The sequence below is a fragment of the Chamaea fasciata genome, unplaced genomic scaffold (assembly GCF_029207755.1).
Source record: "Chamaea fasciata isolate MVZ Bird 193981 ecotype frontalis unplaced genomic scaffold, bChaFas1.0.hap1 SCAF_21, whole genome shotgun sequence".
In the NCBI taxonomy this organism is placed as follows: Eukaryota; Metazoa; Chordata; class Aves; order Passeriformes; family Sylviidae; genus Chamaea; species Chamaea fasciata.
The window spans coordinates 3,153,798-3,179,547 of record NW_027094106.1 but is presented as its reverse complement, the minus strand read 5'-3'; the positions used below and the strand labels follow the sequence as shown (position 1 = coordinate 3,179,547).

Sequence of the window (25,750 nt, the reverse complement as noted above, 5' to 3'; positions counted from 1 at the left end):
TATTTCTGTATTTCAGGACCCTAAGACACTTTACCCATCCCTCCCCAGGTCCCGGGACACACCACAGCTCATTCCAAAATCAGACAGGCCCCAAATGCTTTATTCAAATTGCTCTGGATGAGAGGGAGTCTGTGCCCCTGAGGGGCCCTGTGACTGAGCATCCCCAAGGATGGGGGAGGAGGCCCTGATGGAGGGACTGGGTGCAGTCAGGAGGGAGCAAAGTCCTTCACCCCTGCACAAGGTGACACACAGCGAGCCCGTTTGGACAGAGAGACACAGGGCTTTGTGCAGAAAGGAAGCCAGCTGGGGAATTGTGGAAAGGTTATTTTTAGAGTTGCACATTTCCATGATAAAGAGCAAGTATTACCTCTGGCTGAAAACTTTTTATAGCACTGGCAGAAAAAAAAACTGACCAGAAGTAGTCCTACCTCCCAGTGCTTCAGCTGGGACTGTGCTTGAGATGCTGCAGTTGGTACCCAAAGCAGCAAGTGTGAAATAAAGACTCAAAATGTACCCATAAAGAATTCAGACACCTGAACCTGCCAAATCCAGGTTTTTCTCCTAAAAAAAAAAAAAAAAAAAAGAAAAAAAAAAGAAAAAGAAAAAAAGGGGAAAAAAGAAAAAAAAAAAAAGGTGTGATTTATATTTTTAAACAGTGACTGAATTGCAGGGAATTGTGTCATTTCATTCAAATTGTCAGGTCCCAGTGAGGACAACACACAGGCAGGTCACTGTAGCTAGGAAGGGCTTTAAGGACATCCAGCAGCCACTGTCACCTGCAGTCACTGTCAGCTGCAGCCATCATCCCTGCATAGTGGTTGTCTGGCAGCTTCTTCAGACTCCACTAACTCAAGGAAATGGGATAGCCCAAAATTCCAAATTGGAAGGAAGGTATAACCCACAGGTTTCCCTGTAAATTTGAAAGATCCAAGTGGCTGATTCTCAGGGAAAGGTCAAAAAGGGGGAAAAAAATCTACCTCAGTGGGTACTCAAGGTGCTGGGGGTGTTCAAGGATCTTTTCACATAGCCATGGACTTGCAGGGTGGTTTGGGTTGGAAGGGACCTTAAAGCTCATCTCCCTGGAACCCCCTCCCATGGGCAGGGACACCTTCCACTATCCCAGGCTGCTCTAAGCCCCATCCAACCCAGCCTTGAACACCTGAAAGGATGGGGCAGCCACAGTTGCTACGGGCAAACTGTGCCAAGGCCTCACCACCCACATGGTACAACATTTCTTCCTTCTGTCCAGCCCAAACTTTTTTGCAGATGACAGCAGCAGCAAGGCAGGGTTTGGTCCATCCATCCCCACCTGTACACACAGCTCCAAACACAGGAGTGAGCCAGCTCTGTGCCTGCATGTGAGTTACATGCGCTGGGCCCTCCTCCATGATCCCCATCCCAAGGCTGGCTCACTGCCTCTATCTCTGCCTTGTTAATTTACCAAAATCAGAAACAACTTGTTCCTGACGCAGCTCTGGAGCAGGGGAACACACCTGCCACTGGCTGCGGACCTCCCTCCCCCAGCAAGCTGAACAATTGGCAGTCTCTGCCCAGTCCCCCCAGCACACAGCTCTGCCCAGAACCTGCCCATCCATTGACCCTGCACTCTCCAGGCGTTGCTTGGGAGCTGTGTGCCATGGGAATCACATGCCACGTGAGCCTGTGTGCTGTGGGAGCTGTGTGCCATGGGAGCTGCAGAAGCCATGTGCTGTGCAGGAGCTGTGTGGGATAGGAGCTGTGTGCTGTGGGAGCTGTGTGCCATGGGAAATGCAGAAGCCATGTGCTGTGCAGGAGCTGTGTGCTGTGCAGGAGCTGTGTGCCGTGGGAGCTGTGTGCCGTGGGAGCTGCAGAAGCCATGTGCTGTGCAGGAGCTGTGTGCCGTGGGAGCTGTGTGCCGTGGGAGCTGCAGAAGCCATGTGCTGTGCAGGAGCTGTGTGCCGTGGGAGCTGTGTGCCGTGGGAGCTGTGTGCCGTGGGAAATGCAGAAGCCATGTGCCGTGGGAGCTGTGTGCCGTGGGAAATGCACAAACCATGTGCTGTGCAGGAGCTGTGTGGGATAGGAGCTGTGTGCTGCGGGAGCTGTGTGCCGTGGGAGCTGTGTGCCGTGGGAAATGCACAAACCATGTGCTGTGCAGGAGCTGTGTGGGATAGGAGCTGTGTGCTGCGGGAGCTGTGTGCCGTGGGAGCTGTGTGCCGTGGGAAATGCAGAAGCCATGTGCTGTGCAGGAGCTGTGTGGGATAGGAGCTGTGTGCTGCGGGAGCTGCACGTTTTGGGAGCTGTGTGGGAGCTTGATGCCACAGGAGCCATGTGCCATGGGAGCTGCACACTGTGGGAGCTGTGTGGTGTGGGAAACAAACGTTCTGGGAGCTGTGGGAGCTGCCTGCCTGGGGAGCTGTGTGGGAACTGTGTGCCGTGGCAGTAATGTGCTGTGGGAGGTCTGTACCGTGAGAGCTGTGTGCCATGGGACCCACGTGCCAGAGGAGCTGTGTGCCATGGGAGATCTCTTCCAGAGGAGCTGTGTGCCATAGGAGCCATGTGCCACAGGAGCTGTGTGTCATCCGAGCTGTGTGCCATAGGCACTGCATGCCACGGGAGCTGTGTGCCATAGGAGCTGTATGCCATGGCAGCTGTGTGCCAGAGGAGCTGTGTGCCAGGGAAGCTGTTTGTCATCACAGCTGTTTGCCATGGGAGATCTGTTCCAGAGGAGCTGCATGCCAGAGGAGCTGTGTGCCATAGGACCCACCCATGTGCCATCAGAGCTGTGTGCCAGGGAAGCTGTGTGCCACTGTAGCCATGTGCCAGAGGAGCTGTGTGTCATCAGAGCTGTGTGCAATGGGAGCTGTGTGCCACAGGACCCACATGCCATGGAGCTGTGTGCCACTGTAGCCATGTGCCAGAGGAGCTGTGTGCCACGGGAGCTGTGTGCCACAGGACACATGTGCCACGGCAGCTGTGTGCCAGGGAAGCTGTATGCCATAGGACCCACATGCCAGGGAAGCCGTGTGTCACAAGACTCACATGCCAGGGGAACTATGTGCCATGGGAGCCGTGTGCCACAGGAGCCGTGTGCCAGGGGAGCTGAGTGCCACAGGAGCCGTGTGCCATGGGAGCTGTGTGCCACAGGAGCTGTGTGCCATGGGAGCTGAGTGCCATGGGAGCTGTGTGCCACAGGAGCCGTGTGCCAGGGGAGCTGTGTGCCACAGGAGCCGTGTGCCACAGGAGCTGTGTGCCAGGGGAGTTGTGTGCCACGGGAGCCGTGTGCCACAGGAGCTGTGTGCCAGGGGAGCCGTGTGCCACAGGAGCTGTGTGCCAGGGGAGCTGAGTGCTGCTGGAGCCGTGTGCGGGCTGTGCGCCCCTCGAGCCGCGCACAGCGGCGGCCGGCAGTGCCGACGTGCTCCCCGGCACGCTTCTCCAGCCTCCCACTCCTCCCTGGCACAAGCGTCACCGCCAGCGTCACCGCCGTGTCATCAGCTGCCTCTTCCACAGCGCTCAGGAATGCACTGGAGGGGAAATCTCCCGTCCAATGGAGGAGGGAACAGGGAATCCCAAAAGCAAGTGGACTGCAGAACCTTTGCTTTCTTCCCGCTTCACCGCCCCCGTTTTCCCACAGTGTCCTTGCTCCGTGCTCTCTCGGCAGGGCAGGTGACATCTGACAGAGGGAAGGAGGGAGGGAGGTGTGTGGGAGAAAACCCAGACATGTCTTTAACAAGAAAGATGAAATCATGCAACTGGAATGAACAGAAAATGACAGAGACGCTACAAATTCCTGCAAAACAATGCAATGATGCGCTTGGGCTGGATGGGAAGAGGGGGAAACAGGATGGATGCAGGTCTGGCATTGCCCAGAACAACTGCAAAGGGCTCACTCGCTCTGCCCAACTCTTGCACAGGCAGTCATTTTGTGTACTGTCTGCTGGTGTTCCCCATGCTCCCCCTTGGCACCTGCTCTCCCACTCTGTCCTGGCCCCACATCCCTGCAGCCTCCTCCCAAGCCCTCCTCCCCACTCTTATGTTGGATCCTCTTGCTGTCTGTCTCCTTTAATTATGGCTCCATCTTCACACTCTGGAATTCGCTCTCCTCTGCCAATTCGTTCTCCAGATTCCTTCCTTCGCCAGGATTTCCCTTCCCCATTCCCTCCAATCCTGGGCTCAGTTTCAGTTGTGACAGGGGAGATTTAGGTTGGATATTGAGGAAAATTTGTTCATAAAAGGCCTGTCCAGCCGTAGCACAGGTGCCCAGGACAGTGATGGAGCCGCTATCCCTGGATGGGTTTAACACACGTGTGGATGTGGCACTTGAGGACATGGCACCTGGGTTAGTGGTTGGCCTTGGCAGGGCTGGGGAAACGATAGGACTTAATGATCTTGGAAGTCTTTTCCAACCCTAATGAATCCATGATTCTATCCCCCAGTCGTCAGCAACTCCAACACAACCACAGGAACTCCTCCTCCTCCTCCTCCTCCCGTTTGCACTCTGCGTGTCTGCACGTCCTGCACTCTGCAGGGTAGTATTTCTACCTTTTAGAGAACAGGACTTATATTCTCTGAGGGGAATCCTTGGGGAAATTTTGCACTGGGGTATCTTCCAACCGCGTTTGGCTGTACCCAGGGTATTCTTAACACCACACCCATAGTGTATCCTGGTCCTCCTCACCATCCCAAGAGAGAGAGGCTTGCCTCAACAACTGCCTTTTTGCAAGTTATCCTTTTCCACATTTGCAGTCCCTCAGAGAAAGATGGGCAGGGAAGAAAAAGCATGAAGGAGACTGTGTCTGGTTTTGTGGCAGGATATAGTAGCCAGGCACAAGTGGGTACATCTCACCCATGCTACCAAGCTGGACACAGGGACCAGATGATTAAAGATTTGGGATGGGATAGGAACAAAATGCAGGGGTCAATCCTGGGACAAGTTCCATACAGTGTTTTCATTAAGAGCTTAAAGACTGGACGAAAACCCACCCACCAGCTTGCAGGGGTGGCACAGGAGAGCTGTGTTGGCCTCACAAACCTGATCGAATGGCACACTTGATTAATTACAAATCCAGGCTAAAATCAATTACAGACAACCAGGAGAAGGACAAGTCTCGGCTGGTTCCTAGGGATAACAATAGTCTAACAGTCAAATACAATTCCAGAACCTTCTATCTGCTCATATGCTGGGAGGAGCCATTCCAAGGAGCCTTCCACGGAAGGCTGCAGCCAATGGCAGGATGGTATGTGTGGGCATCAAAGGCATTTTTTTTTTCCTTGAAAAAGAGCAAATCTGAGCAGGAGTTGGGCAGAGTGAGTCTCCCCAAGCTCAGATGAGGTCTGTAACCCCAGTCCCTAACACAACACTGGCCTTGAATCCCCACAGTGCTTCCACACTGACCAGACAAGGATGTACCATGAGAAAATCAAGTGCAGCAGCAGCTGGAAAGCAAGATTTAAGCCAAGGGAGGTCTAGAGATTGTGCCCGATTGCTGCTCGTGGGTGCTGCCCATACACACAGCAGCCTCAATGCCACCTGATGTAGGCAGACCTGGTTAATCCAATTTTCGGGAAGTTGGTGATCACTAATGCTTGGCTTGCCAGCTTCTTGCAGTCTGTGGTTATTGAATCTCCTCCTTCTGGGTTGAGGGAAGCTCAGGATTCCCATTCCAGGCTCAGGGATGCCACAGGACTGCCAGCCTGGAACTGGGACAGGAACTGTTCCAGGTAACCACACCAGTGTGCAATGGTCTGAGTGAGAGGTTTTGATTTCCACCTCAGGAACCAATAATGGTCTCTGAACATCTGAGAACCATACACTAACATCAAAGGACATGGTCCACTCGATAGTGAAGGTCTGTGCTCTCAAGCAGCCACCTCTGCCCCAAAGTTCACGTTCTCTGGACCCAAGCAGGCACCAAATGTGCACCTGGGTTGTCAGGAATCTCCACTGACTGAAGCCTCATCCCTTTCATGGAGGACACATCACCTGAGCCCTTTGGCACGGCAGGATTTCAGCCTTTCCTGCTTTTGACCTCCCACAGCCTCGAGGGGCGGAGCAGAGGTGTGTGCCAACACCAACCCACCTGTGGCTGTGTAAGGAAAGGGGTTTTACCACGATGGGGACTGACCACAGGTCACACAGAGACGCTGTGGAATCTCCACACTTGGGGATATTCACACACCACCTGGACACAACCCTGGGAAACCTGCTCCAGCTGACCCAGCTGAACCCAGGTCACTTCCCACTTCAACCAATCTGCTTGTGTAAAAATAAGGAGCTGCAGTGCCCTGCGATGCATCAGGCCAGATAAAAGACACTGCAATGCTGTTTTGGGGTCACACGGCTGCAGAACACCACCTGTCCCATGCAGCAAATGGGACACGCAGCACTCCCAAACAGGGCTGGAGTAAGAGGGCTAAGGGGCACAGCCTGCACCTTTGCTGGACACAAACAAAGGGAAATTCCTTATCTGGACACTGGCTGAAGCAGCTGGAAGGAGACCCAGGAAAGCAATATGGCATTAAAAGTTGTTCAAGAACAACAGAAAATGCCTTACAGTTGGGGGTCCCACAGACATGGTTGTTACAATCTGCTCTCACCTTACAGGGAGGAAATGCCGGAAACTGAAGAGCTGGGCAGTGTCCATCATGTCCTTTAAACTAAACCTCGACCTCTTGGACCCCCTCCTTTGTCAAACTCAATGTACCAACTCCAGTGGTAGGGAAAACCAGGATGCACACCCAGCTCAAGGCACAGGAGTGCCAGGTGGGGTCCTGGACCACCAGCAGTACCTGGTTGGGAAGTCCAGTCATCCCCCACCCAAGTCTGATGACACCAGCCATTTGCCTTTCTCTCTGAATTCCCTGCCTGACCGTGTCCTGCAATACAGGATGCTCTTAATCTCCTCCCCCAGACACACTATAAGGACCAAGGAACAACCAGGAATAAACAGCAGCAAGGAGTCAAAATCCAACACTGGAGCAGTGCTGCTGCTCTGGGCAGATGGCTCTGAGAAGGTGAATCTCCATCAAGATTTTGTGAAGGAAATCCCAGCCTTTCACACTGAAGACACCATATGAAGAAGGAACAGTTCAGGCTGGTGCTGCCTTTCAGGATTGCACACACACACACTGGCCACAAAGCTGATTCCCCCTGGCACCACCAGCATCCCACTAGGGAGAAGTCCATTTCCTCTTACCATTATTACATATTAGGAACATGCAAGGATTGAATAGCTCCTTACAAAGCTCCTCCTAGTTGTTTCAGTATCTCCCTCCTGCCAAGGTAAGGTGGGAACTTCTGCCCTCATGCTGTGGAAGATGCCAGGTGACAGATGAAGCCCCCAAACACCCCAGCTACAGAGAGATAAAGGCCAAGACCCTCTTCCAGCACCAGTGCTTTCCCCAGACTGACCCAAGTGAGAGGCTGGTCAGCAGGAAATGCTGGCAAGCAAGGGTGACAGCTCTGCAGCAGATTTTATCCACTGCTTCCCCAGGGCTTGCTCTGGTGACACTGAAGGAGGGGCCACATCTCCATGCCACAGCACAGGGCAGTTTGTCAACACCGTGGCCCAGCTCTGCCTGTTCCATCCTGACATTTCAGTAGCTCTGTGGGAGCTATTTTGGACTCTGCCAAGGGCAGAGCTCTGACACAGGCAGCCAGAGGAAGGGGGAGGCAAGGGGGATGCAGGAGGAGAAGCCTCCGAGACAATGCACAGATCAGCATCACCACCCATGTCGTGGAGCCCACGGCCCCACACAGGCTGCTTGAGCGAAGGGTGGATTTGCCTCCCGCCTGCCCCAGGCTGGGGAGTTGGGAAACTCCACAGAGATGTCCTGGAGGAGGACATGGAACCACCCCCCACAGGGAAACCTGACCTGCCAAGCCCCTTCCACCACCTCCAGATGCAGCAAGACCTGCACATCCCAGCTTGGACAGGCACAGGCTGAGCCTGTGGCAGAGCAGGAGCAGCTCAGCAGAGCACCAGGAGCCTGCACAGCACTTCAGAGATCACAGAACCGTGGATCAGTTTGGGTTGGAAGGGACCTTCAAAGGTGATCCAGTCCAACCCTCTGCCATGGACAGGGACACCTTCCACTATCCCAGGCTGCTCCAAGCCCCATCCAGCCTGGCCTTGGACACTGCCAGGGATGGGGCAGCCACAGCTTCTCTAGGCAACCTGTGCCAGGGCCTCACACCCTCACAGGTAAGAATTTCTTCTTAATATCTAATCTAATCTCCCCTCTTTTAGATTAAAACTTGTTCTGTCACTATTTGCATGTGAAAAGTCACTCTCTCTCTTTTTTATAAGCCCCCTTTAGGCTGGAAGGGGCTCTAGGTTCTCCCCAGAGCCTTCTCATCTCTAGGCTGAACACTCCCAGCTCCCTCAGCCTGTCTCCAGAGCAGAGGGGCTCCAGCCCTTTGATTCCTCCACATTTCCCTGTGCAGGACCAGGTCAGAGGGCACATCTCACCACCAGGAACTGACCCCAGAAGAACAGCTCAGGGCAGAGGGAGCAGCCAGCATGGGACTGTCCAGCTTCAGCCCTGCTGGGTACAATTTTACCTGCAAAAGGCAAGCAGGGAGGTATTTTCAATTTACATTCATCCTGCAATGTTAATTAGGAGCCCCAGGCACACCTAAGGAAGGAGAGTTTTCCAAGTCCCAGGTCCCATCAAGCCACAATTGCTGCGTAAAACTCCAGGTCATGCTTGAGACAAACTTGGGCAGTTCAGAACCTGGTGCCTTCAGGTAACTCAAGTGGGTCTCCTACTGTATTCAGAATTGGAAAGCGGAATACCAATCCCAGGGATCATGGGATTATGACCCTCCTGCTAGAGATGGAGCAAGGCAGCAGCAGCATTCCCCACAGCTGATGTGCCAGAGCAGCTGACTGCAAGAAGATCCCACCAGGGGCTCAGAAAAGCCTGTTTACATCACAAGAATTTGGATTTTTCACATGAAAAATCACTTCAATCATAAAAATACAGATTTTTTTTTTTCCATTTTTCTGCTGCTCACAGCTGATGGGATGTCATTCCCAGCTGCTCCATCCGTATCAATGACCACCTTCCCACCAATGGTGGGTTCAGAGGCTGGTCCTGAGAGGAAGCCCTTCATCAGCAAAGTTAATGACTAATTTCTTCTCTTCAGGCTGCTGGAAAAAGCAGCTCAGAGCTTTTCTAGTGAGAGAAGAGGCGCTCCCCAGGGCCTTGGTGCTGTGTCCTGCTCAGACCTGCTACACCCTGGAAATGGAGCTACAATGGCAAATAGTGATAAGTCCTTTTATCAGCATTCTTTTCATGTAAAACTGAACAACAGGGCAAACAAAAAAAAGAACAAGATTGAGGGTCTAAATGTCACTTCATTATCTTTTCAATTAAGAGCAAATTCTACACATCCTTCCCCAGATAAATCTTGAGAGCAGCTTCACTTGATGTGGCTCCACCACTGCAGAATTGGAACAGCAGGAACTAAGCAGGATCTTCTTAAAATTCAGAAGAAAATAAGGTGGGTGATGTTCTGCCTACATTCTCCAACTCGCTTTCCCACCAGGCTGCTTTCCTGTAGCACCAGAAGCTATTAAAAGCCCTTGCAGTAGTCTCAAGAGCACAGAATTATCTTCCAGATTGGGAGCTCCAGATTCCTTTTGGTCTTGGTGAGATATATAATCCACACATGGTGCCATTACCCACTCTAAGCACTGTCTCTGCAAGAACCCAGATGGATGCCAAGAATAAGGCACTTCTTATAGCTGAGGCATTTTTAAGAGATGTTAACATGCCTTGCATAAACGTGTCCTACTTTCTGACTTGGGTTGAACACACATGAGTCACTCAGCTGCATCCTCCTGAAAGCCCACACCTGTACAGAAAAATCCCACCTCCTCTCTCACACACCCAACCTGATCAGGAAGTGGTGACAAGGACATGAACAACATGCTGGTTTTATCGTCATGGTTCAAAACATTTGAGCCCTCAGTGGAAAAAAAAAGTTACTCCACATCGTTGCCCAACGCGCTGCGGAGTCACCTTCCACCATCCCCACAGGAGGATGCTTTTACAGGTGACTCTGAGCTCAGGACAGACCTGGTCCTAAAAACAAGGTATCAGCATGAGGTTCAAATTGCCTTTCATCACAGAACAGTGGGTGGGGTGACAAGAAGTGACACAGAGACTTCTGGATCCTTCCAAGTACAATGGGGACAATGTTCTCCACCACACAAGGACGAGGCTTTGCTGCCTTCAGACAGCAGATGTAGCATCTGACTGGCTCTGCTGCTCCTCCCATGGAAAGAGGAGCCTTTCAAGTCTTGACATTGCCACCCCTCCTCAAAAACCTTCTCACTATGTTAAAAAGGACAAGAAAGGAAAGGACTGGCAGAGGTCACACCAGCCGTGGTTTCTCACCAGTGGCTTCGGCCGACAGAGAACTTCGGAACATCAGCCTTGTTTCTTCAACATAAAAGCTTTACAGAGAGCACTTGTCAGTCTGAGAACAGCAGCTCCCTGCAGCTGAGAAGAGCAGGCAGCATCACAGCTTGTTCAACAAGCCAAAGGCAAAGGGAGCACAGAAAAACCCTTCCAGCCAGTCTGCCCCTGCTCTGCTTTCAACCCAGAAACTTTTCAGGAGAAACCTGTGGGTTTCTGTCCACTGACTAATTGAAGCATCCACAGATACAAACTGCACTGTCTTCTCATCTCTGTTTTTTTTTGCTCTAGATAAATGGTAATGCACCTATGCTGCCTCAACTGCTCTCAGAGCTCCAGAGACTCCTCAGGGTCAGCTCCCTCTTGAACCCAGGGGCTCTTTACCTGAGGTTAAGGTCCTCCTTCTTCTGAGCCTTTGTATGATCAATCTTTTAAGGTAACCCTTAATTTAAGAGACTCAAGACCCATAATTGTTTGTATTGGAAACAGTGAACTGGAAATCCTTTGACACAACCTGTCCAGCTGTAATATCCAACTGATTGTTGCAAGTTTTGAAATACTGATGCAACTTGAAAACTTTTCACATTTGCAATAAAAAGTCAAACAGTATTCAAACCATTGCCCGCAGGCACAGAATGAGGGATGGTTTCATGTCATGGCACTAGAGAAAGGCTGGAACTGACACAGACTCACTCTGGTGAGTGGGCATGTCAGGATTTGGTTATTTTCCATCATAACTTTCCCCAGAAGCTCTTCCCTTCATGGCTACAGTTTGAAGGGCAGAGGAAAAAGTTTCAAATCTGGTACCAGGTCAGATGGGGCTTGGAGCAACCTGGGACAGTGGAAGGTGTCCCTGCCCATGGCACAGGGTGGAACAAGATAAGCTTTTAAGGTCCCTTCCAACCCAAAGCACTCTGTGGTATCATGATTTGATGATACCCACCACTTTTGACCAGACTCAAGAGGAAAAGGCTTCCACCAGGTTCAGACTGGGACCATGGAGGTGACAGCTCCAGGAAACCAAAAACAAAGCCTTTGGGTTTGGGAAATGGTACAAGTGTCCTTACACACATGCACACACACACTCAGTGGCTGACTTGGAGATGGTGCCCATCAAAACAGACTAAAACAGCATCAAGGGTATTTCACAGATTAATGGAATCATGCACCTAGAGTGGTTTGGATTGGAAAAAAACATAAAAGCTCATCTTGTTCCACTCCCTGCTCCAGGCAGGGACACCTTCCACTATCCCAGGCTGCTCGAAGCCCTGCCCAGTCTGGCCTTGGACACTTCCAGGGATGGGGCAGCCACGGCATCTCTGGGCAACCTGTGCCAGGGCCTCCCCACCCTCACAGAGAAGAATTTCTCTCCAATATCTAAAGTGTTGAGGGCTACTTCCAGCCCTGACCACCCCTGGCAGCTAGCAGAACAATGATGGATCACTCCCCTTATTAAAGGTGCACAGGGAAATGGTTCACAGGAGGCTGGTAATAAAGAATATCTGCACACGATGGTCTTCAGCTGCACACACATCAGTATTTACAGATCAGAAGCCAAATCCTGACCTGCTGGATTCTATACCACCTGATTAATTATTTACCTCAAAGCTAATTAATCATCCATTAACTCTTGGTGAGCTCTTCTACCAGCAGGGCACACTCATGGAGTGACTCAAAAAATGTTTCCAACATTTAGAGCTTCATATGATTAAGAAGAAAAATCTTCCATGAGAGAGCCCCAGACATCTGAGAGGCCATGTCCCAGGTGCGTTTTATCTACTTTACCTGACAATTCTTGGACCTTGCCCCGATCCTGTTATCCATGCCATGATGCTCTGTGCTTCTCCAGACAGCACTTTTTGCTGTTGTTGTTGCATCCAAAGCAACTCTTTTATTTGCATTTTTGCTTATAAACTGATAACTTGATTAGGAAAATACAGTTCTGCTCCACCTCTGTGGGGCCTGGAAACTCATTAACAGTGCTGAGAGAGAAGATGTTTAAACCTATTAAGCAGGCTCCGCTGGCGTTAAAAGCAAGTTCAAGATTTGTTGCCTGCTCTCAAAAATCATTTCTCTCCACGAGACCCCAGGGACTGAGGCAGGATCAGCAGAAAGGGCTCTGGGGACGCAGGAGGAGACATGTCACCACATGGGAAGTGACAGGGCCATTAATAAGCTACACTCTCCTTTGAGAGTGTTTGGCCTTAGTGTTGCCCAGCCAGAGCCTTTGTAGTTGCCCGGAAAATCAGAAATTCATCCCATTTCCCCAACCACAGAATGACAGAATCAATTAGGCTGGAAAAGCCCTCTAAGATGATGGAGTCCAACCATTCCACCAGCACTGACAAGGCCACTACTACTAACCTATGTCCACAAGTGCCACATCCACACATCTGTTAAATCCATCCAGGAATGGGGTCTCCACCACTGCTCCGCACAGCCCGTGCCAAGGCTGGACAACCCTTTCCAAGATGAAATTTTCCTCAACAGCCAATCTAAATATCCCCTAGTGCAACTTGAGGTGTCTCCTCTTGTCCTGTCCCCGTTCCCTGGGAGCAGAGCCCAACCCTCACCTGCCTCCACCTTCCTGTCAGGGAGTTGTGGAGAGGGAGAAGGTCCCTCCTAAGCCATGGCCTGTCACGGTCACTGACGTTGCTACTGAAGTTGCAGACTAATTTCTTTGTCCCTATCAGCCAGCATCTGTAAACATTTCATATTGAGGCTGTCTGGAATGTCAGTCCAAACCCCATCTCTCATGTCTCAGTCACAAGCCAGGATTTACGGTCACACCTCCCCAGCCCACGTGTCCTCATGTCACCGTCTCCAGAGGAGACTGGTCCAAACACAGCACATCATCATCACCAACTGGAGAGGAACTGGAGCGTGTTAACAACATGACACGTCCCTGAAAGGGCAGCCCAGCACTCCACTGATGCAGGAACTGCATCCATGAGCTATGTTAGGTAGAAGGTCTCAGGTGTGAGAAAAGTCATTCAGCATCACCACATCCCAAGAATCCACCCCCATCCCCAGGCCAGGATATCCCTTTTGGGGCAGCCTCAGCAGGCTGAGTGCCCCAACTAAGCAATGGGATATCCAGGGTGTGGGGAGCCCTGGGGTGCAGGCTCACGGCTCCATCCCACCCTGTGCACATGGAGCTGTGGGAGCATCTGCAACACACTGCTGAGCACCCACAGATCACAGGCAGGGGATCCCAGCACCGATAATTGGGCAGCAGATTGCCAGGGAAGAAGCCAAGTGACACATCAGGGGGAGTTTTTTCTCCTGCTGAATGATCTCCAGCTCATAAGCAGCAATGTCCCATTGGAATGGCAGCACCTTCCCATGATATTTCACTTTCCAATTGTTCCCCATAACTATCATTTACACCTGACTGCTGAGTTCACTTGGAAATACCTCAGGGCCTTTTCCCACAGCTCTGCTGTAGTTGAAGGATCAAAATCCAGGACTAGTACCTACAGAATGATCACCCAAGGAGGGGGCCTGTGGTAGGCAGCCCAGTGACAGTGGCCACGCACAGCTGTGGGTCCCTTCCTTCCAGCCAGCACCCATCCAAGTGGGTCCCAGCACAGCAGGGATGCATGCAGGAGCCACAGCCCAGCCATGCAGACAGCACTTCTGTCCTGGGACTGGTTATCTGACAGGTTAAATCTTCCCCTGGAGAACTGGGAAGTACTCTGCTCCTGATGGGAATAGCTCCTCTCCTGTGCTCCTCAGTGCCTGCTGGAAGCTTGGCCATGACCTTGGAGGTTCAAACCAGTACAGAAATGAGACAGACACTGGCGGGTGCAAGACAGCTTCCAGCATGGCTGCTGAATCACAACTGCTCTGAGCTGTGGAGGCACTGGGGAGAAGCTCTTGCCAGAGGGAAAGCTGGGGGGACTTGAGGAAACTGGAATTGCAAAGAGAGGGGGTTGATGAATGGATTATGGATGGATAGGGAATCAGTGGGATGATCGTGTCTAAATTGTTGCAGTGCACAGCTCAATGTGCAAGAAGAAACAAGTGGTGCCCCCCAAGGGTCTGTACTAGGACCAGAACTAGTCCCTAAATCCATCAGGACACAGGCAATGGAACAAGCAAACCCCCAGCAAGTTTGTGAACGGTTCCAAGCTGAGCGGTGCTGTGGAGGAAGGGAAGGGAAAGGAAAAGGGATCCAGAAGGACCTGGACAGGCTGGAGCAGTGGGACCATGGGAAACTTGTGAGGTTCAACCAGGCCTGGCAAGGTCATGGACCTGGATGAGGACAATCCCTGGTGCCAGCAAAGACACAGGGCTGTATAGAGATGGATGTACAGAGATGGATGGATGGATGGATGGATGGATGAATGGATGGATGGATGGATGGATGGAGAGCAGATCTGCTAGAAGGACTTTCCAGCTGAAGTCCCATTTGCCAAAAGAGATTTGGGACATCAGTGACCTCTGTGCAGTCCTTCAGTTCCCAAAGGCTGACATTTATTCTTGGAAACAGAGCTCGGAGTTTCACATTGCAGCTTATTGATTCAAGCTGCGGAAAACGAGAACAAAAACATCACATGCTGACTCAACCCTTTCCTCATTTTCTAGAATTCTTTTCAACTCTGACCAACACAACCACTTGCAGCAGGTATGACGGCATGGGAGAAGATGCAGAAGGGATGGATGGAGGAATGGAGGGCACTCTGTGGTCTCTAAAACAGGAGAATTTTAAATTACATATTAGGAAGAGATTCTTCCCTGTGAGGGTGGTGAGGCCCTGGCACAGGCTGCCAAGAGAAGCTGTGGCTGCCCCATCCCTGGAAGTGGCCCAGGCCAGGCTGGCTGGGGCTTGAAGTGATCTGGGGTTGTGGAAGGTGTCCCTGCCCATGGCACAGGAAGGAACAAGATTAGCCCTTAAGTCCCTTCCAACCCAAAGCATTCTGCCAATCCACGATTTCATGAACTTCCAAACCTATTCCTATGGGAGCTGCTGGCACTTGCAGAGGGGGAGCTACAGAGGTGTTCTCTGTGAGGAGACCCTCACCAGGAGCTGCCCCTTTGCAGGGCACAGCCACTGTCAAACGGCTGCAAAACAGACACTGCTGGCCAAAGCTGAGACCATCAGTGACAGTGCCTCAGATAAAGGCTACAAAACAATGTCCAACAGCAGCTGTAAGGAAGAAATGAGAACATGTGAGAGAAAAAGCCCTGCAGACCCTGAGGCCAGTGCAGAAGGAGGGGCTGGAGGTGCTCCGGGCACCAGAGCAGAGCTTTCCCCTGCAGCCTGTGATGAAAACCATGGTGAGGCAGGATGTCCCCCTGCAGGCATGGAGGATGCCATGCTAGAGCATGTGAATGTGTCCATCAGACAGCTGTGACTTCATGGAGAGGCTAAGCTGGAGCAGGCTCTCTTTCGTCTGTAGACTGAAGCCCTAACTGTGGCCCTAACACCCAGAACCATTGCCCACTCACACCCTCCCCAGCCCTTGCCATTTAAGACCTTCAAAGTACCCACACAAGCTGCTATTCACCCCAAACTCTCAGAGCAAACAGCCTCAGCCTCACCAGGACCTGAGATAAACTAGAGAGAGTTCACATTCATGGTGGGGAAGAAGCCAGGAGAGAGACACTGGTCTGTGGAACATGCACAAAGCCAACCCCTAAGTCCTCCCACTCCCTCAGTCCCTTTGCCAACAGCTCAAGCTGCGTACAGGAGATTGGGACAACCCAGGAGACAGCAAAGGAGCCTGAGAAGGAGAAACAAAAATAAATCCCAGGTTCTGAATGAGCTTTTGGGCAGCTCATGACACTAAACGCTGCCCAGCTCAGGAAACAGGAGGTCCAAGTGATACTCAAGAATGTCCCACAGATGTCCAGGCCATGTGCTTGTGTGTGGGCGGCCAGGCTGGTGAACACCAGTGTGCCAGCCCTGCCAGTGGGATTCCAAGCCCTTGGATGGCAGGCAGGCAGCTCTGGGCAGGCAGCAAGGATCAGCCTGCAGGGGTTGGGCTGGCAGCTGCCCGAGCAGCAACCGCTCCGAGTCAGCAGCTCCCAGGCGCTTCCAGGAGGCAGAGCCCTTCCAAGCAGCTCTCTGCAGGGCTTCCAGGAACAGCAAATGGGCAGCAGTGCCCCCACGGTGATTAATCATCTTCCTGGGATGCAGGGAATCGTTATTTCCCACCTCTCTGTGCAGCTGGTGCTGCACCCTTGGATCAGCCGTGGGTGCGGGAGGAGGGCAGTGGGCAGAGACCCTGCAGAGAGGGGGCTGGCACGGCGTGTCGGAAGAGTGGGCTGGAGCCTCAGGCAGAACGTGGGTGGTGCTGTGAGGCTACAAAACACAGGGATTTTGGGGGGGAGTTCAAGGGGAAATGGGAGATGTTTGCTGTCTGAGTGTTTTCCCCTAAAAGAAGCGCTGAAAAGATTCAGAACGGCAGCCGAACGCTTGATTGCTGCGGTGATTGTGTCAAACATACGGCAGCACTGTGTGAACCGTCTCCAAAAAGGAACAGCATTATCATGGAATCATTTAGGCTGGAGCAGCCCTCCAAGATCATCGAGTTCAACTGTTAACCCAGTACTGCCACCACTAACCATATCTCCAAGAGCCACATCCATACATCTCTTAAATCTCTCCAGGAATGGTGACTCCACCATTGTTCCACTGTCTGACCACACTTCCTGTGAATAAATCTTCTCCAATCTTGCCACATCCTTTCAGGGAGCTGTAGAGAGCAAGAAGGTCCCTCCTGAGCCTCTTCTTCTCCAGGCTGAGTGCTGTTTTTAGCACTGGGTAGAACACTGGATGAAGAAGCACGTGCTGCACAGCACCACAGCCATGCCGTGGGCCAGCACCACTGGACTGGACATCCTACTGCAGTGGTCTTTGTTTTGTCACTATTCAGAAGGAAAAAGGTGCCATGTATCTCAGGAACACTCCAGAAGCACTACTGGTTTGTCCTGAACTCGAAGCAGCTGTAGCCCCATTCCTGAAGGAAAGCAGTCAGCTTTGGAGAGTGGTGGGAAGGACAGCCATGCACAGCGCCAGGTTTGTCCTAGGCTGAGGGAGAACAGCTCATTTCACCAGTTCCTGCCTGACCCCCTCAGATACTGGTCACTTGTCCCTAAGCTGGTTTTGTGAGGAATTCTGACTCTGCATTGCTCAGTCAGGAATGGGACAGGCACCCATTCCCATCCTGATGTCAGACCCACTCTCCAGCTGGGCTCACCTGGTTGCTGCCCAGGACTCCAGGAGTGTCTTGGAGCTGGTCCCATCACCATCCAACCTGTTCTCCCAGCAGTCTGTCCAGTCTCCCACTGGGTATCCTGGCTGTCCACCCCTCAATTCCTCTTCCAGCTTCTCTTCAATGCCTTATCAGTTGATATTGGCAACCCGTGGGCAGCCAAACCGACTGCAGCACCTGCAGCTTTCACACCAGAGCACCCCACCACCAATCCAGAGAACCCCCATTTCTGGCAGACACAGCCCAGACACAGCTCAAGGGGTAAGAGGAGCCATTTCTGGCAGGCTCCAGCCCTGTCCAGCATGAGGTGTCCCACACTGCAGCCGTGGTCTCCCCCCCTTGGCACGTGGCCACCCACCTCACCAGCCCAGTCAAAGGTGCCCATGCACCCACCCAGCAACGACCCACCCCTCCACCAGACCCAACCCACCGGTGCTCCTCTGGGCTCCTGTACACCCACTGTGAGAGTCCCCGAGGTCCTTCAGCACTCAGATTTCCTGCTCTGGCTACCACTTCCTCAGACTGCTTGCCTAAACTCTCCACTTTTAATTGACTTCTCCTTCTTCTCCCACCTAAAGCACAGCCACACACCTCCCTGCAAGTACAGTCACCCAGAGAGTCTGCCACTGCCTTCCCAGACCCAAACGGATTTTCACCAATAATTCCTCCTCAGGCTATTCCCAGCAGTTTTCCACTCGCTATCCCTGACTTTTTCCCCTCTCAATAATTTAGCTGTAGCTTTGTAGAGTCAGTTCTTGGAATACGCCCATAGCAGGAGCTCCTGGTGTGCCCACAGTGGGATCTCCATGGGTGATGCTGAGGTTCCAGAGATCCCAGGACTTCTGGTCACTCTCCTCCTCCTGCTGCCCAGCTCTACTGACCAAATCCTGCTGCTCCTGCTCTCGGCATGCCTAGAAAGCACCAGTCTCCCACACGTCAGAATAATCCCAGGAAAGAGTAAAAGGATTTAGGGTTTGCTCAGCTCAGCCCTCCTAAACCCGTTTCTGCAGATAAGGGATTATCCCCAGTGTCAGCACCAAGACAATGGTGATTCAGCAAGAGAAGGCAGAGCTTCAGCTGCAAAAGAAACACTGCTAGGGCTGGAGGGGGCCTGCTGCAGAGCACCCTCCCCACCTCGGGCTCCCTGCCCCTCTCTGCCCGCACAGGCAGCACCCCAGGAATCCACACTGCTGGGTGACACAGCCCATGGAGCAGAGATGTGGCTCCAAGGGGCGTCAGTGCTGTGCCAGCTGTGGTGACACAGCTGCACAGGGCAGGGCTGGCCTCCTCACCTCACAGATACCAGGCTGCCACTTCTGATCCTGCCATTTCCTTCTCCCAGCACTTTCCAGAGCAGCCCCACATTTCTGTTCTTCACCCTCTGGTCTTCACACCCCCCTTAACCACCTCCCCTCAGCCTGACAATGCCAAACCTGAGAGACAAAAGCCTGAGGAACCCCAGTCACGTTCATGCCATGAGGAGGACTGAAGGGATGGGGAGGGGATGGGGGGGATCCTGGCTGCTGGAAGAAGATGAGAGAAACTCAAGGACAGACCAGTGTCTGTGACATCCAAGAGTTGTGCCACCGATGCCACCAGTGCCACCCAGCATCCCACCTGCTGGGGACAATGCCACAGCCCAGCTCACTGCCCACCAGAGCAGGGTTCCTGGATGCTACAGAGGGGTCTCTGGCTCTTCTTCTCCCCTTGGTATACAGGGCCCAGCTGGGAACCACTCCAAATCCATTAGGAAGAGGCAAGGAGAGCCTGAGGACACCACTTGCCTGAGGCAGCCCCCCAATCCACTGCATCCAGTGATGGCTGGGAGAGCCCTGGACTGGAGCTGAGCTCTGCCAGTCCAGGCAGCAAGGGGCACAGCTGCCATATCCCTCCACATTTTGGTCCTTTCTCTCCTTCCTCCCTCTTTGTAACCTCCCTGGATGAAAAGACACAGGCTTCAGTAGAGGGCCAACAGACTCACTGTGCAGCCAGCTCAGCTCACCCAGCCATCCACGTGGATCCCAGCCAGGGCTCAAGGACCAGCCAAGGCTGGAAACCACAATGGGAGTGGGACCAGATTCACACACACACACAAGATGAACCAGCAGAGAGAGACAAGGGTGCCACAGGCAGCACAGCTCAGGGCAGTGATGGCCTCGTGTCCCCTCACCCCCAGGGCTCCTCGCCTCCCAAGCCACCCAGCACACACACAGAACAACAGGGACTGAGGTACTGTCCTGGGTGACACTGCTGCCAGCCACACAAAGCCAAGAGCCACAGGCCCCTCCTGCACTGAGATGGGAGCAGCAGCACCTTCAGCAATAAGGACTGGGCTCCTGCTCCACAGTCACCTCCTCAGTGCCCGTCACACAACAGGCTCTGGGGTGCAACAGGGAGTGCAGCCTAAAGGAGATAAAGTTTTCCAGCAGCAGCAATAACACAGGTTCCAGGTGTGCCACTAACCCTTCGGGCTAAATTAAGCCAAAAATAATTACAGAGCAGCAGATTTTGATTCTTTTTTTTTTTTTTTTCTCATGTTGCCACAAATCAGAGTCCAGTAATTGATATTAACCTTGCACTCAGTGTAGTGGATCACCCAGCACTGCTCAGGGTGATGGAGCAGACAATGGATGCTGGTGATCATGGAGCTGGGGTATGCAGGAGAACTGCACAGGAAAAGGGAATCTCACCCGGGATAACACATTAAGGGGAAACAAAAGAAAAAGCCACAGGGGCATAGGAAGAGAAGAGGACAGGGATGTCCCAGGTACCCTCACTGCAGCGCTGGGATGACATATAGAAAGTCCATGTGTCCTATTCCTGTGGGCAGCACCCCAGGGCTGGCCGTGGGTGCCACATGCTGGGCACCACGTGGCAGCCAGAGCCTCACACAGGTGGTGGCAAAGGGAAGGGGAGGAACAGCGTAAGTATTTCTGCTTCCATGACCTGAGCATCCCCGGCACCCATGGCATGGGCACTCCCACACCCACGGCCTGAGCACACCCACAACCACGCTCGCCCCTGTTCTGCCTGCACCCACGGCACCCACGGGACCAGTACCAGGAGGAACTGGGCTGGTTTAGAGCTGAAGGCTGGCATTCTGCCAGCTTGCTCCCAGAGACCACGGGGAGGGCTGGAGCGATCACTCCCTGGAGAGCTGTGTCCACAAGCTGACATACAGCTGAGTCCCTTGCTGACACACAGAAGAGTGGCCATGACCTGCCAGCCCTCGCTCTGCCCATGACCTTCAAACACACATTGCCTGTGGCTACCCAAGGGCAGCACCCACCACCCAAGCACAGGAAACCCCAACCCGTCCCACACAGACAGATCCCAACTTCCACAGAGAAACTGAAGGGCAACCCAGTCTGAAAAGCTCAAGAAATGCTGACCAGCAGTTACGTCAGAAGTCCTGGAGATTTTATACCCTGCGGTCCCCCACCTCTTTAAAACCAGAGCTGGGGCAGGTGCTGGGGCCTGGTGGTGGCACCTGTTCTTGCTGTCCCCACGAGGGCCTGCTCTGCGGTGGCTCTGCTGCCACACCATGGACTTCCCGCCCCACTGAAGCTGCTGGTGAGGACCATGACATCCACCAGCTGCACTGGGGTGTCCTCCAGCCTCTGTCCCACTCCAGGAGCTGTGGGAAGCAACCAGAATCATCCAGCCTCCCTGGGCATCTCACGATTTTATGTCCATCCACATCCTGATATCCAACTAGGCCAAGGGCAAGGTCCTGCACCCGGCTCAGGGCAATCCCCAGGGCCAGCACAGACTGGGGGAAGGCTGTAGAGATGAAGAGATGGATGGAGAACATCCTGCAGAGAAGAACTGGAGGATTCTGGTGGGTGACAAATGAGACTTGATCTAGCCAGCTCAGAGGGGTCCAGCCAGCACCTCAGCACCCAGAGAGCTCCAAATTGGTTTTTTACACATGCCAGTGCTACCTCAACACCACCTGACAGAAGTGAGCAGCCACAGCTTGTCTCCTTGCCTGCCTGACACATCTCTCCACCAGAAAATGGTCTGCTAGGAATAACAGAGGCCACTCTCCAAGGAACTCCCAGCAGCCAGGAAGACTGAACAAAGTCACCTGTGCCCTGGTGTTGAACGCCACCACCCTGAGCTTGCACAGCTAAAATTATGAAGCTGGAAGTCAAGTATCCACGGAAGTGAACCTCCCCTTCAGTCCTGGTGCAGCTGGAATGGACCTACTTCCAGGTCTGAAATATTTATTGGGTCTCCCGAAGGCTGCGGAGATGGGCTGAGCTGACAGGCTGAGAGACACAACTTGGGATCTGGAGATTTTTGTTCCCAGAGGCAATTCATTGAGCAAACAGCTTTTGTTACATAACACAGCGCTGGAGAGCCACGGAGCACGGCCACTGGAGGGATGCAGTGCTCAGAGAAGAGGAATGGCAGAGCCTTCCTGACCACTCCAGGGAAACAACAAATGTGATTTCACTCCTTGCTGGCTGGAGTGCCACCCAAAGCCACCTCCTCTGGGATGTGGCCTGGACCAAGGGCCAAGTAGGAGCAGCTGATTCCAGCGCCAGGAGCAACAACACTCACAGCACTCACCGGGAAGGATTTTAGGAATGGTTTTACCCGGAGCTGCGACTCAAATCTGGAGTATCACAGCGATGGTCCCACCCCAAGGAGGAACACAGCCCCCCAGCTTTTGCAAGGCCACCCCAGTCCCACCAGGACACTGCCCACTGGGTGGGGAGACCCTCCTGGTGCCCCTGCAGCCAGCCCCGAACCTGCCGGAGCCGCGGGCTGTCACCTCACTGTCGCAGTGGCAAAGCCAGCCAGCTGCCCACCCACTGGGCTCCAAAATAAGCCCAGGCAGCAGTGGCAAGCCAGATCCAAAAACAGTCTGTGCAGCCAGAAGAAGGATCAGCAGGAAGGGAGGGATGAGCCCCTTCCACGAGACATGGATCCTGCACCTCCACACACCAGGCAGGTGGGTAAACCCAGCCTCACAGAGACACTGGACCTCACCTTCTCCTGCAAACAAAGAACACCAAGGGCCTGCATCTGCCTAAGCACAGCCACTTAAAAAGCAAAATCCAGTGGGACTGTGCCCATGGAGTCCCTCTCTTCAGTTACTGACTCAGTGAATATTACTGAGTTGATATGAATTGGTATTACTGAGTAATATGAATTACTTCTATTACTATCAGTGAAGAGCTGAGAAAGCAGCTATTCACCAGGAGCCACTACACATCTCTCCATCCAGCCCTCCACTCAGTGCTCCAACAGCAATGCCAATCACTGCCCATACAATTCCCAGACTACCAGCACAGCTCTGTCTCAGTCTAAAGCCCCACTCCAAAATCCTCCAGCTCCAGGAGGGACTTGCTGGTGGTGTTCAAGGAGTTTGTATCTCTGACGGAGAAGCTACACCCACACCAAACCAAGCTGCACAGCACATGTGCCTCCAGACAAGGACGAGAAGTCCGTGACATTCTCTTGTTTCCTGGAGGAACATTTCCCCTGTTTCCTGGAGGAACATTCCACATCATCTTGCAGTGAAGGTTTCACATGACACTGAAGTACTTGGAGATCACTAAGAAATAAGCAAGGTGCTGCTCCAGAGGGGACAAGCAGCATCCCAAATCCCTGCAGAGAGCAACATTTTGCCCCGATGGCCATCCCAGGTGTCACTCCTTGCCATGTTAAACAGCAAACCCCAGTGAGCACAACCCAAAATTAGCCTCTCACAACCTACATTTCAGTGCCCTTTGGCTCCATCCCCCTCCTGTGCCTCCTGAGAACTTGTTTCTGAATTTCCAAATTAATCTCAATAAATTCACAGCCCTGGGTTACAAATAGCCTTTGCATTAATGAGCAGGTTCTCTGCGGGTTCAGGAGCACAGGAGGGTGGGGGTGAGGCTGCCAGCACAGACAGTGACGTGGCAGAGCAGGTCCAGAGGTGGCCACCAAAATGGTCCAAGGGATGGGATAAGGGGCAGTGGGGTCACACTGGACACGTGGAAGAAATGTCAGACTGTGAGGGTGGTGAGGGGCTGACAAAGGTTGCCCACAGCCGTTGTGGCTGCCCCATCCCTGGCAGTGTTCAAGGCCACATTGGACAGGGCTTGGAGCAAGTGGTCCCCTGGTCTAGATTTAAGGTGTCCCTGCCCATGGCAGGGATGTGGAACTGGATGATCTTTGATGGTCCCTTCCAACCCAAAGCACTCTGTGGTTCTGAGTCTGTCCACTGCTGAGCCCTGCCACACCTCCTGAACACACTACAGTGCTACAAATCACTAATTTCAGATTAATGTGTGGGCTCCTCTCTTCTTTTCCAAACAATTCTTGGTATGACAAACTGAATTCTCTACAATACCAAGGCAAAGTAACACTGTAAAACAAAACCAGAAGCACTTCCAATGTCCTGGATGCCTCTGGAAGTCATGGGAATGTCACCACATCTTGTTCACTGCAGATCTTAGATTTTTAAATAGATTATTATGCTTTTAGGCATGAGTGCCCTTTGCAGCCCCAAGTGGACCCCATGTCACTGCAGCAGCCAGGAGCACAGTAGCTCCTCTCTGAACACTCCCAAACGGGAACACTGCAACATCTTACAGTGAAAGCACAAGAGCCTGGAGGATGATTGAGCCTGAGACATGTGAATTCCCTTGAGAAAATCCCTCACTTCCAGGCTTGGCCAAGGAAATTTTAGCTGAGGAGCAGCTGCCAGGAAAGCAGAGCCTGTGACAATTTAGGAAGGGCCACTCCTTTCAAGTAATCACAGTATCTACTGATTTGACATAGGGCTGGGTGTGTGTGGGCACCCTCCTGGGACCTCTAGGCACAATTCCACAAACAGACACGGAATTGCGCTGGGCAAATGAGAAGTGGGTTGGAAGAAGGTAGATGACCAGAGACCTGGTCTCAGCTTTCCAGCCTCTAAGCACTGGGAGCACGAGCAGCGCTCAGCCCACGGGAGCAACACCTCTGCCAAAATGAGGGCTGCCAGTGGCCCAGAGCCATCCTGCAGGGTCAGTATCCAACACCCCTGTGACACCAGCACCACGATGGAGGTGGGCTCGGTGTCACACCGAAGGTGGAGCCTGGGGCAGCAGAGCTGTCCCAGGGCTGCCCCTCAGCAGGGGAGCCTGGGCAGGGTCCAGCCCCACTCCTCAGTGCTCAGCCCTGCTCTCCCTACACAGCTCAGCCCTCGGATCCACCCCTTCCACAGTAAGGGCTTTGCGGACACTGGAAAGCCTCTGCCAACCTCACCACTCCCACAGCCAGCTCCTCTGGCTCCCCTGGGAGAGCACTGCTCCCACCTGGGAACAGGGGACCGCAGCACTCACACTTCTCTCTCTGCCAGATCCCCCAGACACCCAAATGTTGCTACCTCTTGGGTGCTCGAGTCCCTGACTTCAGCTCCTGGCAGCAAACCTCTTCTCTGGAAGACAAGGCTGGGGAAGAAAGAGGTCTGGAAGGGATAGACTCTGACCAGCCGGCAACAAATTGTTCCCAGGACAGAGATGCAAGGTCCCAACTGCCCACCTCTGGCTCAAAGAGAAGCTATAACATTTCTGGGCCCAAGCAGGTGACACTTGGCCTGTTCTGCCTTATCCACAGACTTTCCCAGGCAGCCCAGGCCAAAACAAACAGCCAACCACCAGAGAAACAGCCACTTGCTCTTCTCAGCCTCCACACTGCCCCAACCTTTCAGTAATCCTCCTCTGGCAGCCTCACTGGACTCTCACCCCCTCTCCAGGTCATTAAAGCCACCAGGTAAGTCCAAGCCCTCCCTCACCACCCAGCCATGGCCACCTGCAGGCACGGGGGGTTGTGCCTGGCTCCAGCCACGTGCCCACAGGACACACAGAGCTCACAGCTCACTCACTTTCATCAGGGTTGGGTGAAGCGAGAATGGCGCTGTGCTTCCTTTTCACTTCTTCCACATTCTCTGAAATTTTATCAATGAAGCCTCGAATTTCTTCGACCTGTGAAGTGAGACAACAAGACAGGTGGTCTGCAACAGACCTGGACTTTTGGGAAGTGAAGGGATTATTACACCCTATTCCAAAGCAACCGTGACAAGTCTGAACCACAGCAAACATCCTCCTGGATAAATATTTTCCAGCTTGAAACTACAG

At 52.9% G+C, this 25,750-nt stretch overlaps 1 protein-coding gene across 1 annotated transcript in view; it reads right to left on the bottom strand.

Annotated features, from left to right (window-relative positions):
• STX1A (syntaxin 1A) overlaps positions 1–25,750 on the bottom strand; it is a 69,266-nt gene that overhangs the window by 27,430 nt on the left and 16,086 nt on the right. Inside the window, exon 3 of the mRNA XM_066201680.1 lies at positions 25,498–25,597. Within this exon, the coding sequence (XP_066057777.1) occupies positions 25,498–25,597 (100 nt within the window). The remainder of the gene's footprint in view (positions 1–25,497; positions 25,598–25,750) is intronic.